Source organism: Merops nubicus, unplaced genomic scaffold (assembly GCF_000691845.1).
Source record: "Merops nubicus isolate BGI_N331 unplaced genomic scaffold, ASM69184v1 scaffold16724, whole genome shotgun sequence".
Taxonomy (NCBI): Eukaryota; Metazoa; Chordata; class Aves; order Coraciiformes; family Meropidae; genus Merops; species Merops nubicus.
Window position 1 is genome coordinate 44,106 of NW_008603744.1, and position 19,287 is coordinate 63,392.

The window sequence follows — 19,287 nt, forward strand, 5'->3', positions numbered from 1 at the left end:
CGCAGCTGTAAATGTAGGGCTGCTGTGTCGTCGTCCACAGACCCCACTTTGTGTTCCTGTGCCTAAGATAAAGAGCAGGATTGCCGTCAGACGCAGAGGCCTCCCTGCCTCTGCACCATGGCAAAGCCCACGGAATATCTGCATTACAAGATACTCTGCTCCTTGCAAAGCTTCCTCTCCCTCGGGTAGGGTAAACAGGCTGTCATGTATTGTTTTTCTAGCTGTATTTCTCCTCATGAGAAAACAAAGAAGATCCCAAAAGAACTAACAGAGTACAAAGCAAACACAAGGACCCAGACTCAAGCAAGTGCCTGGTCCTCAAGAGGAGGAGACATCCCAGGGACCACAGGACCCCTTGCTGATGCTGAATAGCCCAGGAAATACTCACTGCTGAACAGCAGCACAACACCCCCAGACCAGAAGTTTTACAAACATAGGGAAAAACGTCACAAATGTGTTCATGTGAAATTTAATGAAAATATCAATGGCTGAATTCTCTGTAGCAAGCCAAGTGAGAACCAGCAAAATCAGGAGCTTTTTCCAGTTACCCTGTATCTGCCCACCATCATAATTAGGGGCTGAAATGCTCTTCTGCCTCTTTATACTAGGTTTCTTCAACTTTGTGTTGGTACCAAATCGTAGCCTTGTTCTTTACGAGCATGATGCTGTCCTCAAATGAAACTGAAGCTTAGGGACCAGTGTAGGGCAACGTTTTGTCAGTTTGTACATCCAACCCAGAGCAACACTTTGACTGCATACAGCTCTCATCCTCGCGCTCCAGCCTTCCCACTGCACTTCCTGGGAGGTTTGGCTCTCTCATTTTTTCAGATCACACCTCAAACTCAACTGAGTTATGCTGTCTCTCATTTACTTTCACCACACATTTTGGGAGATTGCACAAAAATCAGTTATGGAAGTAAACAGCCTGACAATCCTGAGCAAGAGTCATTTCTACACCACGGACCATCAATAGTTCCACAGCCAGGAAAACTGCCCTTTCTGTGATAGCGCTTCCCACGAGGCAATGCGCTTCAAGATCTGACCCTGTTCTCTTCTGCCATTTTTTAAGGGAACTCCCCATATGGCACTGGTCACACACAGCTCCTCCTGATGGAGCAGGATTTGCTGTGTAGTGTCTGGAAGCACGTTCAACTGATATGTGAAACTGAAGAAGATGAGCACATTTTCTTGCTTTATTGAGAGGTTCCTTTGTTGAACTATTTGACTTATAAAAAAAAAAAAATAACAACCATCACTTTCGCTTACAAAAGATTATTATTTTTTAATATGGAAAGACAGGATTTTGTATCAAATGTCTTCCTGGGAACCCTCAGCCATCACAATCTTTCTGATAGTGAAAAACAGAACTCGGTTATATCTCTGATATGCGTCTCAGAGGAACCTATTTCAAGTCCCTTATCTAGCATACATTTGCATATAGATATAGCAGGATTTATTATGTTTTCATTGGGATTTTTACATGAGACAATATATCAAAATGAATGCTAAATGAAACACCATCAATCCAAAAGTCTTAGTTTCACAGAAAAATACAGCTCCTGTTTCTGTGGGTTTACTGTACCTTAAATAATACAGGGGCAAGGCATGCTTTTCTTCTTTTTCAGCCTGCTTTATTTTGTGCTTTGAAAGTCCTCTCTCAGTAGTGATGTTCACTGTTATGCTGATGGTTACTTGCATTTCCTTTCTCATGCTCTGGCCTAACCTAACCCTGCTGCAGGCAAAGCAGGCACTGAACTCTTGCTCAACTTTGCAAGAAGGTGTTTGTGGTAACAGTGGTAGCAGCAATAGCACTGAAACAGCAGAGGTTCTGGTTGAGATAAAAGCCCTAGTAACTGGCCAGCTGCCAAGGAGATGAACGTGAATGGCCCATAACAGCTTTTTGAAGCCCATTTTCTCTGCAAAGCAATGGGCTGGAGGGCAAAGCACCTGCGTTCCTTTAAGCTCCATTTACCATAGTGCTGTTAACCACGCACACATACCTCGGCACAGGAACTTCCCCTAGACAAGTCTCCAAAAAGCCCTGCTTAGAAACACACATGAGCTATCCACGTGGACTTGGCTGCACAGTTTGGAGGATCACATAACTTGAACAACTCTAGTAGCAGGCTGACAGTTGTAGAGCCTAATGAAAGAAGGTCCATGGGATACTGCTACCCCTATCAGGCACAGCACATCGGTAAAGTGCTATGGGAAGATACTTCGTAGCCTGCTCTCTTGAGAGGCCTCACCCACAGATTCTGCCTCAGATTCTCCTGCTCTAGAAATGCTTTTCATGGCTCCCATATGTTTACCTATAATCTAAATAGCCCAGTCCACTCAAAAATAGCTGCAAATCAGCTAGAGGATTCGTGTTTGTTCCCCTTGCTGAAAGGGGACATATTTGGTAAGAGTCTCTTAAAATAAGAGCTCAAGTAAGAGATGGAAACCTTGTTCTAAGGGTACATTTTTTCACTGTATGGAGTCATAAGATGTCTTAAGAATATTGAGCTGAGAGACGAGAATAACACTTTCAGTTTAATAAAAACAGAGCACACGTGTTTCAATAGCTGGGCTACCTTATTTGTAATCCAGGAAGAAACAGAAGCTGCTATGGAAAGAAGCTAGAAATTGATGTGTCTCTCAGTAAAGACAGTATCAAAAATCCCCATGAGATTGAGGGGAAAGCAATTTTTTCAGTTTGATTATTCACTTCATGAGACTTTGAGCTGTCAAAATTTACTTCAACAGAGTAAAAAGGATTGACTGAAAATCTGTGCTGCCATTGATGCCATCACCGTAAGGAGCTCTTAACACTTTGCCAAGCACGGCAGGAAAATGCAGCCCCCACCAAGGTACCTGGCCTGAGTGCAGCAGTGGCAGCCAGCAACTGAGAGCAAAACCTGTGCGAATGGGCAAGGGGGTGAGATTTGTCCTACATTCCACATCACATCTCATCCATGTGCAGGTGGAAAATCAGCAGGGAACCAGCCAGTTCAGATGAACCTGGAGCCTGTGCTTGCTCCAGTGATGCACAGAGGGCTCGGGAAGCACAAATCTTAGTGGCATTCAGGGGTGCCAGAGAGCTGTAAGAAGCCCTCCTGACAGAAGTCAACCTTAGGAAGCTACCCTGACTCACATGGCTGCTGCTAGATAACCATCTCCAAACGTCCTCCTGCTGAATGCCACTGATGGCTTTCAGCCCAAGTGCTTCGAGGCAGAGGAATCATATTACACGTGGAGTGGAGCCCCTGCAGCCTTTTGGTCCCAGATTACAGCCCAGGGTTAGTAGAGCCTGGGGTTACCACAGCCCAGCTCCACACAATTATCACATGAAACCAGCTTCCTTTCAAAGCTTGCTCTTTCAAACACGCAATAAAGAGCTCTGTGTAGATGCACTGCATTAATATGGAGCAAGTCTCAAGATTCTTAATCAGCTTTAGCTGGCTTTTACTTTGGGAAAACTTCCCACTGAACTTCTGAGCAAGGACATAAGAATTTGTCCAGAGTAACCATTTTCAGCATGAAAGGAATGCTTACTATGTTATTCCCATCTGGCTTTCCTAGAATATCTCATCTGTTATTCCCTTCACACGCCTCTGTGAAAAGGACCCTGTAAGATGAAGTCATCCTGAAGTGCGTTTTTTTTTTTGTCCTAAAAATCTGCATATTCTTACTATGGTTACTTTGATCAGGGTAAACACGCCTGCACTCCCAGCCTGGGGCATTCCTCCCACACTTTCAATGCAGATTCTCTGCTTTGCCATCCTCTCACCCAGAGTGAAGGAATGACCCCTCCACCTCTCTTCCTACCCCCAACAAAAGCCAGACAGCTTGAGATGCTTAAACACTGGCAGACTTACAAGCCTCATCTCTGCTCTGACCCCTGGGAGCCTTGCATGCTGATGAGGATGGGGAAGGTGTAAATTCTTACCATCCACCCTCTCCTTTTTTTTCTTTCCCCTATTGTCTCCTTCCCCAAATCCCTATATTCCTGTGCTTGCATGTTCATCCTTTCTCCTCTTCTCCTGGTTATCAGATGGTCATGGCTGTGTGGGCAGTATCCCTGTCTGTACCAAGGCTCTGCCCAATATTGCACCCTAATTCTCTTGGGAGTCTTTGGGCAGTGCAAATCGTCATGATGACGCCCACCACTTTTCCATTCATTCAGCTGTTCATGCTGCAGTGTTCTCTTCTGTTCCTCTGCTTGGGTCCACAGCCAGCATACACAGACTTACCAGAGGTCAGACCAGGAAATCCATGGCCACAGTGTCAGCGACGTCACCGAGGGAGCAGATGCTCAACTGTGCTGAGCACAAGCAATGAATCATTAAATAGGAAAATGCCTTTCTCAGGGAGTAACTCTTTAAGTTATTTAAAGGGCAGAAGATGTGAAAGGTGAGCTTCTGGCAGAGTAGAAGGCAGCAAGATGGCCAAGGAAGCAGAAGCTCCCTAGTGTGTAAAGTATCTGTGCTGCTTAGCAGCATCCCCCAGCTGGTGAATCTATGCTGTTACATTCCCAGAGCCGTCTCTTGGGAACCCTGGGCCAGATGATGGGAGCGTGCTAGGCAGAGTGCCTTCAGGAATGGGAAAAGGGGAGACTCAGTGAGCAGTCTTGGGCTTTCACCAAGGACCGCACCTCCCAGAGCAGAGGAAGAAGCAGAGAACACTAAAGAAATCACATCTGCAACATTATCAAGTGACTGCTGCAGACACTACTGTGCAGGGGGAAGCAAGAATTTGAATCTACGGAAGTGATCCACATCTACAGATCAAGGCTGGAGAGCCAAGCGGCTGCCGCGTGCAGCACCTGTCAGCCAGAGGCCAGTGAACTGCAGCAGGAGGCAGGAGGAGCCGGCCAGACCAGGGCAGTGCTGCCTTGGGCTGGGATGTGCTGCCTCTCCAAACGGCCCAGAGGCTGCCCTGAGGCCACCCCCAGCAGCCGTCTGGCTGCTGCTGCTCTCCCAGCCGTGTGGCACCATTAAGATGTCTAACACAAAACCCGTTTTCTGGTTCAGCATGCTCACACTTGCAGGCAACGTTTAGATAGTCAGTTTAGAGCCAACTACTCATCCTTGTTTTAAAATCAACATTACCTCTTTTTTAGGGGCAGCTAATATCGTACGTGACTAATGGATTTATCTGTGCAGAGAATAGCTATGGGTGGCATCAGCATCTGCTCTCTGTGGAATGAATTGCAAATGGGATTTTGAGCTGTGTATGCACACCAGCCCCCAAGGAAAAGGCCACCTCCTTGTTGGTCAGGTCTTCATTATCTGTGAGACAGGGCAAATGCAGGGGAGTGAGTCACTACCCTCCCTGTGGGCAGGATGCTGACCAAGGGGGGAGAAAAGGAGAAGGGGGAAATAAAGGCAGGGTGAGGGAACGACAGTGGTGAGGATAGAGCCTGGGTGGCCAAAGCATGGAGACACACCACAGTGCAGGACAAGACTTCAGTGGTCTTACAGTTCCCCCAGGCACTGGGAGCTGCCAGTCCTAACGTGCTGTACAAGTGACAAATTCATCCAAAGATTGTTTTAAGAAGGAAAAATGTAACCTTGGTCCAAACCCAGATTGTTTTTGACCGTGACTAAATAAGGAAGCATAGTATTTCATAGATGAGCAACCCACTGAAGACAGCAGCTGCATGTGCTGATGGCCACCCAGCTCCCTTCAGCATCCAGACAGCCTGTGTTCTCAGGGTGTTTCCTGCCTGTTTCTGTCACCAGGAGATAATCGTAGCCTTGCGTTAAGATAATGTGTTTCTTACCAGCTCTGTGATCCTGTCATATCAAACAGGCAATCTATAAGATGGTTTCTTCTGTAATGAAGATGCCGGAAGACGAGTCAACACCAGAGAAGAGGACAGAGAAGATCTTCCGTCAGATGGACACCAACCGCGATGGTAGGCACCCTCCAGATGCTGAGGCGGGCACCTCTGCCCCCATGATGGGTGGCTGGGGTGTCCTGCCCATGTGGGGTCACGCCTCAAACCCACCACTCCTCTTTCAGCCACCCAGGAAGAGCCACCACCACTCACAGCCAGCGGGGTGCAGGCAGGCAAAGGCTTTGCCTTCTGGGGTTACTTTCCCAGGGGCTTCCTTTGGACTCCCCCAGCTTCCTTCCACTGTGCTTGTGCAGAGGCTTGGCAGGTGTGCTGCAACCCACCACATGCACTAAGCAAACGTGTTTCTTTTCTAGGAAAGCTCTCTCTGGAAGAGTTCATCCGAGGCGCCAAGAGTGATCCATCCATAGTCCGTCTCCTGCAGTGTGACCCCAGCAGTGCCGGGCAGTTCTGAACCCATTCTTTGGATCAATTATGTATCTGCTTTTTTTTTTACCTTGCCAAACAACATTCATGGTAGTGTTGCCTCTGTATGGCCAATTATGCCTTCATTTGTGGCATCTTATAGCTTCTTTTGTTGTGGATTAATTATAAGAATGCTGAATTGCTCTTAACAATTTGTCCAGAGCACAGGCAGTACTATTTTAAACAGATATTGTGGTGTTATCATTGTTTTAAAGATTTTATTTCATTTTCTTGTTTTAACATGTCTGATATGGAAAGTACGCATAGAGAAGGAGTAAACCAACAACAAAACCCTTGGCAGCAAGACACACCGACAGATTTTAGATTGCTGCTTTAGTGTTCACCCATAGGACCTGAAAGCGTAGTAGAGGTTGAACCAGAGAGGTTGTGATGGGTGGGGTAGGATTCACCTGGAACCTCCTCTCCTTTCCAGGAGGCACTAGTTAAGGTCGAAGACAGGAGCAGAAGGAAGTACAAAAGCGCAGAATGTGTGTGGGGTGTATCGTTTGCACCCCTCCTCCTTTGCCTCGTTGTTTCAGTGCTGTGAACATTTTCCAAGTTGTGCAGAAGGGAAAAAAAAAACAGAAGTTGATATTTTTTAGTGGGTTTACAATGGTTGATTTTATGTGGCTTTGTCTGAAAATTCAGCATTTTGCTCTCCTGATCCCCAAATCCACAACTGACGATACCTCTTGCTGTTCAGGATCAGCAAAGGCAGACACAGATATGAAAAACTGGGTCTTGACAAAGAGTTTAAGGGAGATACATTTTGAATGTGAAATTTTCAGGTTAGTAATAAGGCAGTTTCTACTAAGGAGGGTGGGCATTCACGTGAGGAGCTCACGGACACCTGCAAGCAGCTTCAGCTGAGGCACATCTGCTGTTCTGAGTGCTCTTGCAAAGTATGAAGTTTTGGGGGTGTTTTCGTCTCACTCCATGTAGCTAACGGAGATTCTGGACCTTCTCTTGGGGGAAGGCCATCATCAAAACTTGTTTTAAACATAAAACTGTAGCATTTGTATTTCATTTATTTTAGTGAAGTTTGACGAATCTGTACTGAAATGAGGAAATGGTACGCTTTATGGTATATTTATATATATAAAAATTAAAACAAAAAAAGATCAGCTTTTGAGAGAAATGCTGAATGTTTATCTTTCGCCTAGATGCAGGAGTCCTGAAATTTGCTGCTGCAAGACTTTATCCTTTGGTATGCAAAGCTAGTAGACATATGTGGGTTTTCTTAGGGACTTTACAAGCACTGCTGCAACAGAAAAGCTTTAGCAACAGGAGGCATTACGCTGACTAAATTGGCATTAATCTGTCATTAGCTAAAGTCTGCTCTGTGATCCTGTTGGAGAGGTACCCATGTGGGCAGTGCACAGCGTCAGGAATTCGTGAGCTCGTTAGAGTAACCTTTGTCTGACAGGCAAGGTTGGCATTCTGTCAAGTGACCTTGTAGATGCTAATCCCCAATAGCCTTAATTTAAAATAAACTAAGTAAAATAAGTCTGCTTGCAGACAATTATTGGTAAGTACTAATTAGAAGTCATGACTAAGTAGCTGACTATGAATAATTTTTTTGTTCAACACTAGCTAGCATGTACAACAACTAACATAAAAATTCCTAGACTTACTTTTTCCATAGCATTTGCTTTGCCAGATGTAAAGTGCAGAGCATATTAAAATAAAAATAAATTGAAAAAAAACATTGCTAATCAGTTGTATTAAAATAATGCTGAGTGACTAATCACACTCAATAAAGGTCTTCAGGTACACACCTTTGTCTCAAATGATCACAGAAATCCAGTTGATGATATATCCCAATTATGTTAATCAAAATACTGAGCACAGATGTGTGCGGGGAAATGAGAACGCAAAAGAGGCCCAGCCACAGCCACAAAGAGATTTCAGGAAGTAGTGCTTTTGGCTGCTACCAGTATCGCCGGCAAAGTTTGCACCACTTCTTCCATTTGATGGAGATGTTCCCCATCTCTTTCTCCCCAGTCTTCACTAGACATTCTGTGCACAAACCCAACCCTTTGAAGGAGAGTCTGTGTCTACCTTCAAGGTAATTTTTCTGCTTTACCTGGGGAGGTTCTGGCCCTCCTTCACCATATCCGTCACCTCATGTGTATTGAAAGCCATGTTCCCTCCTGAGTATTTTGAGGCTTGCTTTGCAGCAGGACAATCCTGGCCAGTTGATCTCTGACTTTGCTCAGTAGTTTTTGGGCTTTGGGGCCAAGCTTTCTTCACGTGTTAATACTGTACAACACATGTTTGCAAACCCAGCTTGTGATAGGATCCCAGGCCAGCGGAGGTGTTATTGTTCCCACAGTTCACCAAATCTGGAAGAATAAGAATTAACCTGCAGCTGAAGAGGGTGTAGCTGGGGATAAGACTATTGTATGAACATTTACAGAGTGAACTAAGTTATTCTTTAGCCTGGCTACCACTACTGATTGGTATTGGTTTAGATTATTAACTAGCTCTTTCTTTCTCTTCCTCTGCATGTACTTTAGAAGTGATCCATAGCTGGAGTTGTGAGAGGAGCATCCAGACCTCAGGCCAGCAGGACAACAGTGGTGTGCTGTACCTTGGATTGAAATTTTCTGCTTTGCTGCCATTCACATTTGCAATATGGTTGTCTTCATTAACCTTTTGGAGACAAAAAGACTTATCCTGCATAAAATAGCACAGCAAGTCAGACACTTTCAAGCAGTCAGTTAGCAATATTTCTATATGGGAAGGATGGCCAATGGCATATACAATTCCATATCATCTCTCAGTTTTGCAGGTGCATTCTCCAGGATTACTTGCATATGAAAGAGGTAACCTTCACTCACATGTTGTCCAAATGAATTAATGAGTACATCCCACAGGTAGACTGAATCCATGGAAAATGCTGCTCCCATTTACATGGCATTCCCAGCCAGCTTACCAAACTCTGGGCCAAAAGATTTGGAGTGAGGGCTATTGTGCAGTCTGCAGCAGCCTGTCTTTGGTTTAGGGTGCTTTGGGAAGGGACAAGGGAACACAATCCTTGCAAAACCAGCATGTGTGTGTTTTTGTGAGCACTTATGGTTTGAGAGGGACTGAAGAAAGATCTATGTTTCAAGGTTATTTGAAGTCCTATGAGTTCACAGCAGTGGATGTTCTTGAGGTACATGGAGCTGTGCTGCTCCTGTTCTTAGGAGTTTGTAGGATTTTGATGTTTCTGCTGGGGCGTTTTGTCCTTTGGTGTTCTCTGTCACAAAGCATGACCCTCACATTTTCTAGACCTGTCTGCTTAAAACAACAAAAAAAAAAGTAAGCCAGAAGTGTGTAACTTCTGTAGCTGGATAAGGTCTATGTGCAGAAGTATTGCACACCAGCACAAGAAGTGCTGATGTATCACCAAGTCCCCGTGGTTTGATAACTGTCCCCGGGGGCTGAGCCTTCAGACTTTTCAGTGTGTGTGCTCTGTTCTCTGATGGCAAATGTGCAATAATGCGGCTTAGGTTAATTTTCTTTCACTGCAGAGCAGGCTAAGTCGCATTACCTTGCATTTGCTGTGGGCTGGAAGCACATGCATGGGCAGGAACCTCGGCTCAGCTGACTCATGGAAACTTGGTGAACTGTGGTGACTTGATGTTGAGCCCTAATCTGCAGACTAAGCCGAGATGAGAACATGGTCATGGCCATACGTCTCTCAGTACATGTGAACTGGGAAACATGGTGACAACTGGCAGGTCCCTGGGGACACGTGGCGGTAGAAAGGGAATTTCTTGCTTCAGAACAAATGCCCTGAGCTCATCTGTCTTTTAAACTGTCTGGTGGTTTGTTTTTTTTTTTTTCAGCAACACTGGTGAAGATCCAACACAATAGCAATATAACACAGTCAGGATAAAGGAGTTGTCCTTCAGAAGAGTTCCCCTTTGAAGCTTAGCGTACAAGCCCCAAGTGAAACAAGCAGAGAGGAGGGCTAGACAAGATCTCCTGAGCACCCGCTGTGCCAGCACCTCCTTTTCTCTCTCCTGGTGCTTCCTCAGTTTCCTGGTGAGGTGGTCCCTGGGCTCAGGAGTTAAGTGTCAAATAACTAGTGCAAGACTGGGGGAGAAGACTATTTCACCTGCCCTTTGCATAAGCTTTTGGATGCATTCTATGTCTTACTAAGCAGGATCTCACGTAGGAGTCTTGCAGTGGGGGAAGTCCGTTTCCTTGGTATCTCAGGCAGAACCTGTACTTAGAAATGCAGGGAAACTTGGCAAGTGTCAGCCAGCCAAGCAACGCTCTGAGCTGCGCGGGGAGTTTTCCATTGACTGTGTGGTAGGCAGATAAGATACAGAGCAATGATATGTCAGACTTGTGGTGTGATGTGTCCCGAGATAGGGCTAGACTAGAAATGGCACCTTCTATCTGAGCAGCTCTGTGTTTTAAGCACACAGAGGGAAGAAGCAGCAAGGTTTGTAAACTGGTGTGGAAATCGGTGGAACTAGAAACCAGGACCATCACTGAGGGGCTGCAGAAGTTTTTAGGATCCTCTGGCATTCAGAGGAGTAGATCAGTGGGTCAGATGCAAAGTCTATCTCCTCATTCCTTGCAGAAACTGTCCCTGGCAATCATGAGTGTCTCAGTTAGCAGCACCCCTTGTGCCATCCTGGCTGTTGCTGCTGTTGCTTCTATATCATCCATTCTGAGAAGTTGTTTCTTCTCCCAGATTCTCTGGGGATTCTCTCAGGGTAAAATACAATGTGTTTCAGATATACTTTCCATATCTTTACAAGTAACAGTTGGAAAGGCCAGATGTGAGAGGCTTCTTACAATGTGCAGATTTTACTTCCTCATGGCTCCCACAGGTCGTGTTATTTTAATATGCAGAGTTGAGATTAAGCTACTGTGTGTTAAAAGCTGACTAATGCACAATAAACAAGGCAAAAAGAGCTTGGGTTGTAGTGAACAATGGGAAAAGAGTAGAGGAGTGCAAAACTGTGAGACATCACTGCCTTAGGTAAGGGTCTGAATTTGCAAGGTGAAACCCCCTTAGCAATAGCCAGCACAGAATCTCTCCTCTGTGCCAGCCCTATCCATGAGACCTTCTGGGCTGCTTCTTTCCCATGTCACCATGTCCTGAGGCTGGGAACTTTGGGTTCTGCCGCAGAGATGGTCGTCTGAGCTTACTCAGCCTGCTGAGTGATTTCCAGATCTCAAAGCACACAGCGGTCACCCTCTCCATAGTGCTCACTTACTGTGCAGCTGAGACATGTCTTAGATCTTCCTCTCTTGCCCTGACCTTATACCAAAGATGTTATCACCTTCCCAGGGCAGGTACTCAGGGTGTCCAGCTCTCTGGAATAACATATTCTGTTTGAATAACATGCACCAGCCCTTGACATCTAGAGGAGCTAGGCTCGACGCACTTAGACGGAAGAGTTTCTGATGTGGTTCCCAGCCTTTGGCACTCCTGTGTGTACTTCACCAACCACACCATTTCCTATTATTAAGTAATGGCAGTACTAAACATTTCAAGAATACGCTGAGCCTCTGGAACAATGTGGTTCTCATGGTCCTGTGTGCATTTGTTGACGCACTGCAGCCTGAGCCTGACGGGCGCTCGCTCGCCACTCCCGTGGTTTGTTCCACAGAGCTGATTTCTTCCAGGCAAGCACAGTATCTTCCTGTGTGTCACCACTCAGCATGTGGTGCCCCAGTGCTACCTGGAGCGCCCAGATGCTGTGGACCAAGGATAATTTTGGTGCAGTAATGTCAGGTGGAAACTCTTCCTGCCACCTGTCAAAAACACGTGTCAAGGGTGTGACCTCTGGTTTTCTCCTCCCCAGGGACAGAGGTTTCAGTGATATTCAGGGTTGGCCTCATGTTCCCCCACCAAAAGGGATGATTCTAAACCCACCTGAGAAAATCTTCTTAAATTCTAAGCTTCATTTGTGCTGTTAATTGGCTGCACTCAGAGGGAAGATTAATGGGTCCTATGTGGTTGCTTGAGAGAGAACTTTCAGTTCCTTGACAACACCACCTTTTTATTTCTTGTCATTAGCTTATTCCATTTCCAGGGCAACCAAATAGTTTTTATTAGTGTCTGGGAGAAAAAGAAAAAAGCAAAACCAGTGTTTCAATCTGATGAGGATCTAAGGAAGCTTACTAAAGGCATTGTTCTCCATATTAGTGATATGAATGCTCTACAGGGTCATATTTCTTTGGCATATTGTGTTTAATTTCCTTATTCATGTTTTCATTGTGTTCACAATTTATATATTTATTTTGGGTCTTTTTAGATTCAGCACTGCTGAACATTTAGCTCATATGCTAAAAAAACTCCCAATGATCTCAAGAGCGGAGCTGCCTGAGCAATTACGAGTGAGATGGGCTCACTGTGCCTAGTAAAAATGAAGTGCTTAATTACATTAGGAATTATTTTCGTCTGCACTTTTGCTGCAAGGAGACAGATTGAGCTGCATTTCAATATGCTTATCCCACTTGCTCACTTCAATTCCATGAGCAGTCTTGTAGCTAATATTAATATATTCAGTTCTATTTCAGTCTTGAACCCACGGTGACCAATATTGGCCTCTTCCGACAGAAATATTTGATACCTTTTGTTTTTTAAATATTGCTGAGTGACATAATGGATGCAAAAGTAAATAGTTGTACATTTGTTTGTGTAAATTTGGACTGATAATTTTGATGCTGTAGAGACTAATAAATTGAGATAAACCATGGCCAAAAGCTGAACGGATCCAAGTGTCCAGTTCCCATTTAAGTCCACGACCATTCCACAGGGAGAGATTTCTCATCTCTGTTCCCTCAGGCTGTTTCTACATCACAGCCTTAGAGACACCAAATCTACCTTTAAATAAGCTACCATAGGCAGACAAACTGCAGCAGCATGGAGTTCAGCATATCCTGTGTCTTGGCAAAATTAGATACCTCTCTAGATGAATGCTTTGTACACAAACTTACATATCCTAAGGAAGACTTTTACAACTCAGAAAGGAGAGAGACAACTACTAACTACATGAACTTCTTCTGCATATTTTTCCTATGGCTGTCTAGAATTGCTAGTGTCCTGCGTGTAGTTGCCTATAGCTATTGTGATGTGTTAATTTCCCCCCGTCACCCAGTTCTGTTGTAAGATCCTTTGGTGATATTCTGAGTCTCCAGCCAGTTCTCAGCTGGGCAAAACCCACAGAAAGGGCACCTAGAGGTGAGCTGCCTTGAGGAGGACTGAGGGCAGCTCTTGGGATTTGGCCCTGTGCTGTTGCTTGCTTTGGGAGCACGCACCCGCAGAGCGACTTGTCAAGTCTAGCGGGTGAAATGGGAGCAGTCGCTCAGGCCAGCGGGGAGGCGGAGAATGCGGCAGAGGGTTGTGTGTGCTCTCTGCCCCCCAGCAGCCCAGTGTGCTGCCCCCTATTAACTGCCACTTAGCACCTTGCTTGAACTCTTTGTGTCGGTGTAAAGTTTCTTATGCTGATAATATATTTTTATTAAGCAACGTACTCAGTAAAAGACAGAAGATGATCTCTCTCTGACTGTCCTCTCCTCTCAAGAAGCTGTTCTCTTCTGTACATATGATATGCGGAATGTATGGGAGTCTTACCAGTGTTGGTTTGCATTTTTAAGACTCTACTAATTGATGTGTGATACTATTGTGTTTTTATAGTGGCATCTTTGATGTAAGATGTAAAAACTATTTAAAATGCCTTTTTTTTTTCTTCTTTTGTTATTGTTCAGCTTTTAGAGATAGCACCAAGGATTGCATGTTCACTAGAATCAGACTCTTTCGAGGCCGTCCTAGCTGCACACAGGCACCGGTGTTTCACTTGGAGCACACTCCCTGCGCTCTTGTTTTAGAAGGGGTTAGTTTTGAGTGGAAACTAATTCTTCCTGAAAAGCCTAGATTTCTGTCTTTCCTTCTCTCAGACTCAAGCTTCCCCCTCCTGCACTGAGTGCCAGTCCTGGCCCCAGGAGGAGACCTGGGAGGAGGGTCCCCTAACCCAGGGCACCCCACTGGCCCCAGTGCCAGGCTTCCTTATCCCTTAGCTCACCCACATGCGTGCTTGGGTTTGCTCATGCTTGGCACTGCTGGCTAGACCAGGACAAAAATGATGGGTTCACATTTTAAGACCATTTGTGCAACTGACGTTAGTATTAATTGAATTTTGAGGAATTAAGCAATTAAGGAGAAGAAGAGCCTGATTGGCAATTTTGAGATCAGAATCTTATTATTATTGTGCTTAATACAGTGAGAACCTGGGGTCAGTCCATAAAGGGCACGACCTTAGGGGGCTTAGGTCTACATTCCTTGTTGGGCTTGGATCCAGCCTTAAAGGCAAGGCTGACTTCCTCAGTGGACTCAGTCTGAGAGATGTGCTTCTCCAGATTGTGTCCTGGACCAAAAGACAAGACATGCTGCAGCTTAGGAGTCTTCTTCTCTTTTATTTTTTTTCTTTTTAGTGAAGAAAGGCATTCAGACCACACCGGGCAAAATGTCTGGCTTCAAAAGCATGGTTTTCCTTGTTGTATAGAGACTCACAAAACAGCATTGTGTGGTTAGAAAGGCATGTTTGTGACCATTTCTTTTTCAGTGCCAAAATATATAAGAAGTATTGTTTGAAGGGAAATAAATTTTTTTTTACTGTATTGTTATTACTGTTGAACAAATATTGTTTTTAAATGTTAGGTTTTGAAGACTTTTGTATTGTACACTGTTTGGTGACATGGTGCTTTTTCATACTGGAATTACTGATTGCACCTAAATATGAATTATTTTGTTTTCTTATATGAATATGTAACCTTGAACAATCTTGATGAAAAACAATGTATGGTGGATACCAATGATTCAAACAAATTCTCCTACTGAAATCCCCTAATTGTTCTTTCCTACTAATAAACATTCTGCTGCAGCTAGCTATTATGTGTTACTCCACTTTGGAGCCTTAAAGCCTCATGTGGCCCCATGGTCTGGTGAGCAAACCTCAGAGAAGCCTTTGCCTGCTGTCCTCCCAGCCTCCAGCCTGCTCAGCACCATGGGCAAAGGGGCAGAAGCTGGGCAAGCCAATTTGGAGGGTTTAGTGAGGGCTTAATCTGTGCACGGGTGCTGTGCCAGCACGTTGCAGCTGGCTGGGCTCTCTGCTGCTAATATGGTTTCTTCTCCAGCAACAAAAGCTGGGCACAGGGTGAGACATCGCGGAATGGTTTATCAAAGCAAAGGAGGAGCAGCGCTGGACTGAGAGCCCTGGTGCTCCAGAGCTGGAAGGGCCAACTTAGGTGGCAGATGGGAGCTTTCCCTGCTGTAGATAAATCCCTTTCCAGGTTTAGGGCATTTTTTTTTTTATCCCCAAATGACTAGCACACCATCCATGGGGTAAAATGTGGGGAGGAAGCATGGTTTGGTAGGGTGGTGGATGTGGTTAGTTGCTCTGAGATGTGGCAGCAGGGTCTCCTGCCAGCTTCAGCTGAGCTCTGGAGGGGGTTGGCTTGTGCTCCTGGGCATGCTTCTTAAGATCCTCAAACTTTTACCTAGGTTAATTTTAGAACTGGGATTAGCACCAGGGTGCTAAAAGTAGCCCAAATCCAGCTGGAAGGTAACTGAAACCAGTGCCTATTTCCTCTTGAGATTGAAAAACCCCAGCCTATTTGTGGAACTGCACGTTTATGTGGGCTTGGAACAGGCTGGAGCCCGCAGGGAGCACCAGTTACATTGTCCAGGCACCCTGTGTGCTCAGTGGACCTCCAAACCAGCTTTACTGGAGTGCCAGACTCCCTGTGATACATGCTTTCCTCACCCTCCCTTTAGGGCCATAATATGATTTAGCACTTAAGGTGTAAAAAAGGCAGGGACATTTATTTGCATAGGGATGCTAAAATCCTCCACTCACTACCTTTGCTGGCCCTTGCATCTCACTGTGCAGAGCCCAGGGCTTCTGTCTCAGGACTGGGATGTGGACAGGCTCCCAGCGCAGAGCCTGGCCACCACCAGGCACTCCAGCATGTGTTGCAGGCCAGAGCCTGGGATAGTCCCTCCCACCACCTCAGGGAGGAGGGAGCCCAAGACCCTGAAGCTCATGGGCAGCACCAGTTGAAGCCAAGAGTTCGGGAAGGTGCTGAAAAACACAACTTCGCTTCCCCAGTGAGACCCCTGAAGATTTGATCAAGAGCTAGAAGAGGGGTGTTTTGCTCCCCTCTCCTAGGAGAGGGCCAGTTTTTCTCAAAGACCTTGTGAGTCAACTGTGATTCCCACCAGCAGTTATTCCCACCAGTGAGCACACCTCCCACTCCTCCAGGGCCCCGCAGGCGGAGCAGAGCCAGGCACTCTGCTGTTCCAGCACTCACATTTGAGCAGCCACTCAGTAAAACGACTGCCTATAACATGTGTCAAACGCCTGCCACGGGCGGTGCCCAGGAAATGCCATTATTTCAGTGAGCTCCACGGGAGCTGGTCCTGCCTCACCCCACGCTGCTCATCCAGATAGCAACACCTGGGCCTGGGGAAGACCCCAAGAAATTCTCCAGTACCTGCAGCACTTTGGGCTGCGAGCTCATCCATGGGGGCCACTAGCACCAGCGAACTGCAGCCAGTCCCACAGCTGCCATCAGAAATGTACGTACAGACGTCTACACACACAGTGTCACACACATACGGGTTTGGGGTTCTGCTGCAGCTCAGGTGCCAACTCCAGACGGGCTGGTGAGGGACCACAGGCTGCACTAGAGACTGTTGTTAGGGCAAAGAGCATGTGGTGGGAAAGGAACGGGTCTCTGTGGTTTCTAGCACATCGGAGAAGACCTCTTCTGCTCTTGGTGAGTCTGTCATACTCACCAAGCTATGGAGCACTTAGTCCCTGGCTCTCCTGCTGTAGCACACACAGCTGACAAATACCTTTTGAAATCAGCCAAAAATGCCAAGCACATGGGGAAGCCTTTTTTTAAAAACCTTTGGTGGCTGTGAAAATGCTCTTAGAGCTAGACTCAACTGAATGAGTTCTATTTGGATAGGGATGAGAAAGGGCTGAAGGAAGCTGGGCTCTTGAAGCCAACACTGCTTTTTTCTCAGTCTCTATTCTTGTTTTCTCAGTAGAATAAATTTCTGTTTTCTCCTTTTTGAACTTTTCTGTGCTCAGAAGTAGGAACTCAATCCCCTGTACGCAATAATACACACCACAGCAACAGAAATATTATCTCATACATAGGAAGATTTATTTTTTTCCTTCTTAAAAATGTACAAAAAAATAACTGTATTTACAGTTTATCAAACCCCTCTCCCAGTAGCAACACTATTAAGTTACATGAGCTATTTTCTTAATATAAAAGCATACTATTTATACATAAAGTTTCCTTGTTTGCCAGAAAGAGGGCTTGTCACTAACTTTGGCACAAACATTCTTGTTTGTATCTTGTCTCAATTCATAGGAAATGGAAGAGCATATAAACATTTCATAGCTTTACATGTTAAAAGTCGTAACATATTCCTTTCCAGTTCCGTATCGATCAATATGCAGCATTGCTGACAGCTGGAGAGTTTAGTTTTTACTAATTGTTTGAATTCATTTACAAACTTTAAACAATCCATAGACTAAAAGAGGAAAATGTACAAGAGAAACACTTGATCTCTGAATTCCATTGACCAAAAACTTCATGAGAGAGGACATACAGGAAAAAAAAAAGGTTATTTTCTTTGTAGTTTATATTCCACAGTAAAAATCCTCCAAAATGTGTTGACAGGGATATCACTGTATATCAACAAAGATTCACCGCAAGGACACACTTTATTTTGGGGATATCAGTACCTGACTGTGTAGGTAGAAATTTAAGATTTGAGATTTGGGGTTTCATAATACAACATCAAATGGACGGATATAGTGCCAAATCTGTAGCAGGACCCCAAATTACAGCTTGGAAGACTATTCTCCTTTTGCACATCTCTGTCAGGGTCTTTCAAAACACAACATCTACAGATACTGCACTGCTTTAATTCTTCATAGGGAAAAGGAGCTGAGCAGCAAGCCACCCTTCAGGCTGCACTGGGATTCAAGACTGCTGTCTTGAAGAAAGAAAGGAAATGAGAGTTTTGTTCCTTTAAATAAACAACCACAGCAGTGCCACAAAGAGACAAAAGGAAGCAAAGTAGATATTCCCTTCCCCTGCTGCACAGTAGCCAACTTAACTGATAACATTTGGAAGATCCAGCATTAATTGATATTTTTCATGAGACGAAAGCAGCATGTATATTTTAAATAATATATATGTGAGCACTTTGTGCTCTTCAAGGTCTTTGAATCAAGTAGGACATGAAGGAGGTCACTGGTTCAGAAGTTTGAGTTACTTGTACTGGCTCTTCCCCATAACTTTTTTTTCAACCAACAAAGTGAATGCTGAGAGCTTGTAGCTTGCCACCACCAGCATCCAAGGTTCAGTGCTCCTTCAGCAGCTGACACTAACTACAACTGAAGAGATGCAGGGTGGTGTCATTTCTTAGATGCTTGCAATGCGTCTGATTCTCAAACAGAGGAAGAAAGCCCTCAAGACCCTGGCAGATAAAGGGGGATCATCCTTAATTAATTAATCTTGTTGTTTTAGAAGTCATGCCATAGGGGAAAATGGCACTCATCTTCCTCAACCCTGCTACCTTCATTGAGACTGTAAGAAAGAACATCAGTGTTGCACACTTTAAAAGGTATTTAGAAAAGCTTTCAGTTAATCTTAGAAGCAACTTTCCTTCTCTGGATAGGGTCTGATCACAAATTCCTAAAATGGCAGTGGGAAAGACAGCTCCTTAAGCCCCAGTATTTCCTGGAGCATTACCCTCCTCACTGGTCCTACGCCGCTCCTCGGGGCAGGATGCTGCAGCATCCAAGAGGTCCCAGCTTGTCTCCACCTGCGCGTAAGAGAAGAACGTCCCACTAACCCGAGGGCTGGTGCTGCCAGGACACCCCGACTTTCTCTGTGCACCCCAAGCTCCCCCCGTCGCCTCCTCAGGCGGCGCTGCC

The 19,287-nt window shown here is 45.2% G+C and overlaps 1 protein-coding gene across 1 annotated transcript in view; it reads left to right on the plus strand.

The window, feature by feature from the left end:
- The window catches only part of NCALD (neurocalcin delta), a 50,512-nt gene extending 43,750 nt beyond the window's left edge, over window positions 1-6,762 (plus strand). Inside the window, exons 3-4 of the mRNA XM_008938778.1 lie at window positions 5,797-5,902; window positions 6,199-6,762. Coding sequence (XP_008937026.1) covers window positions 5,797-5,902; window positions 6,199-6,296 — 204 coding nt within the window. The 3' untranslated portion in view covers window positions 6,297-6,762. The remainder of the gene's footprint in view (window positions 1-5,796; window positions 5,903-6,198) is intronic.
- The last annotated feature ends 12,525 nt before the right edge of the window (window positions 6,763-19,287 follow it).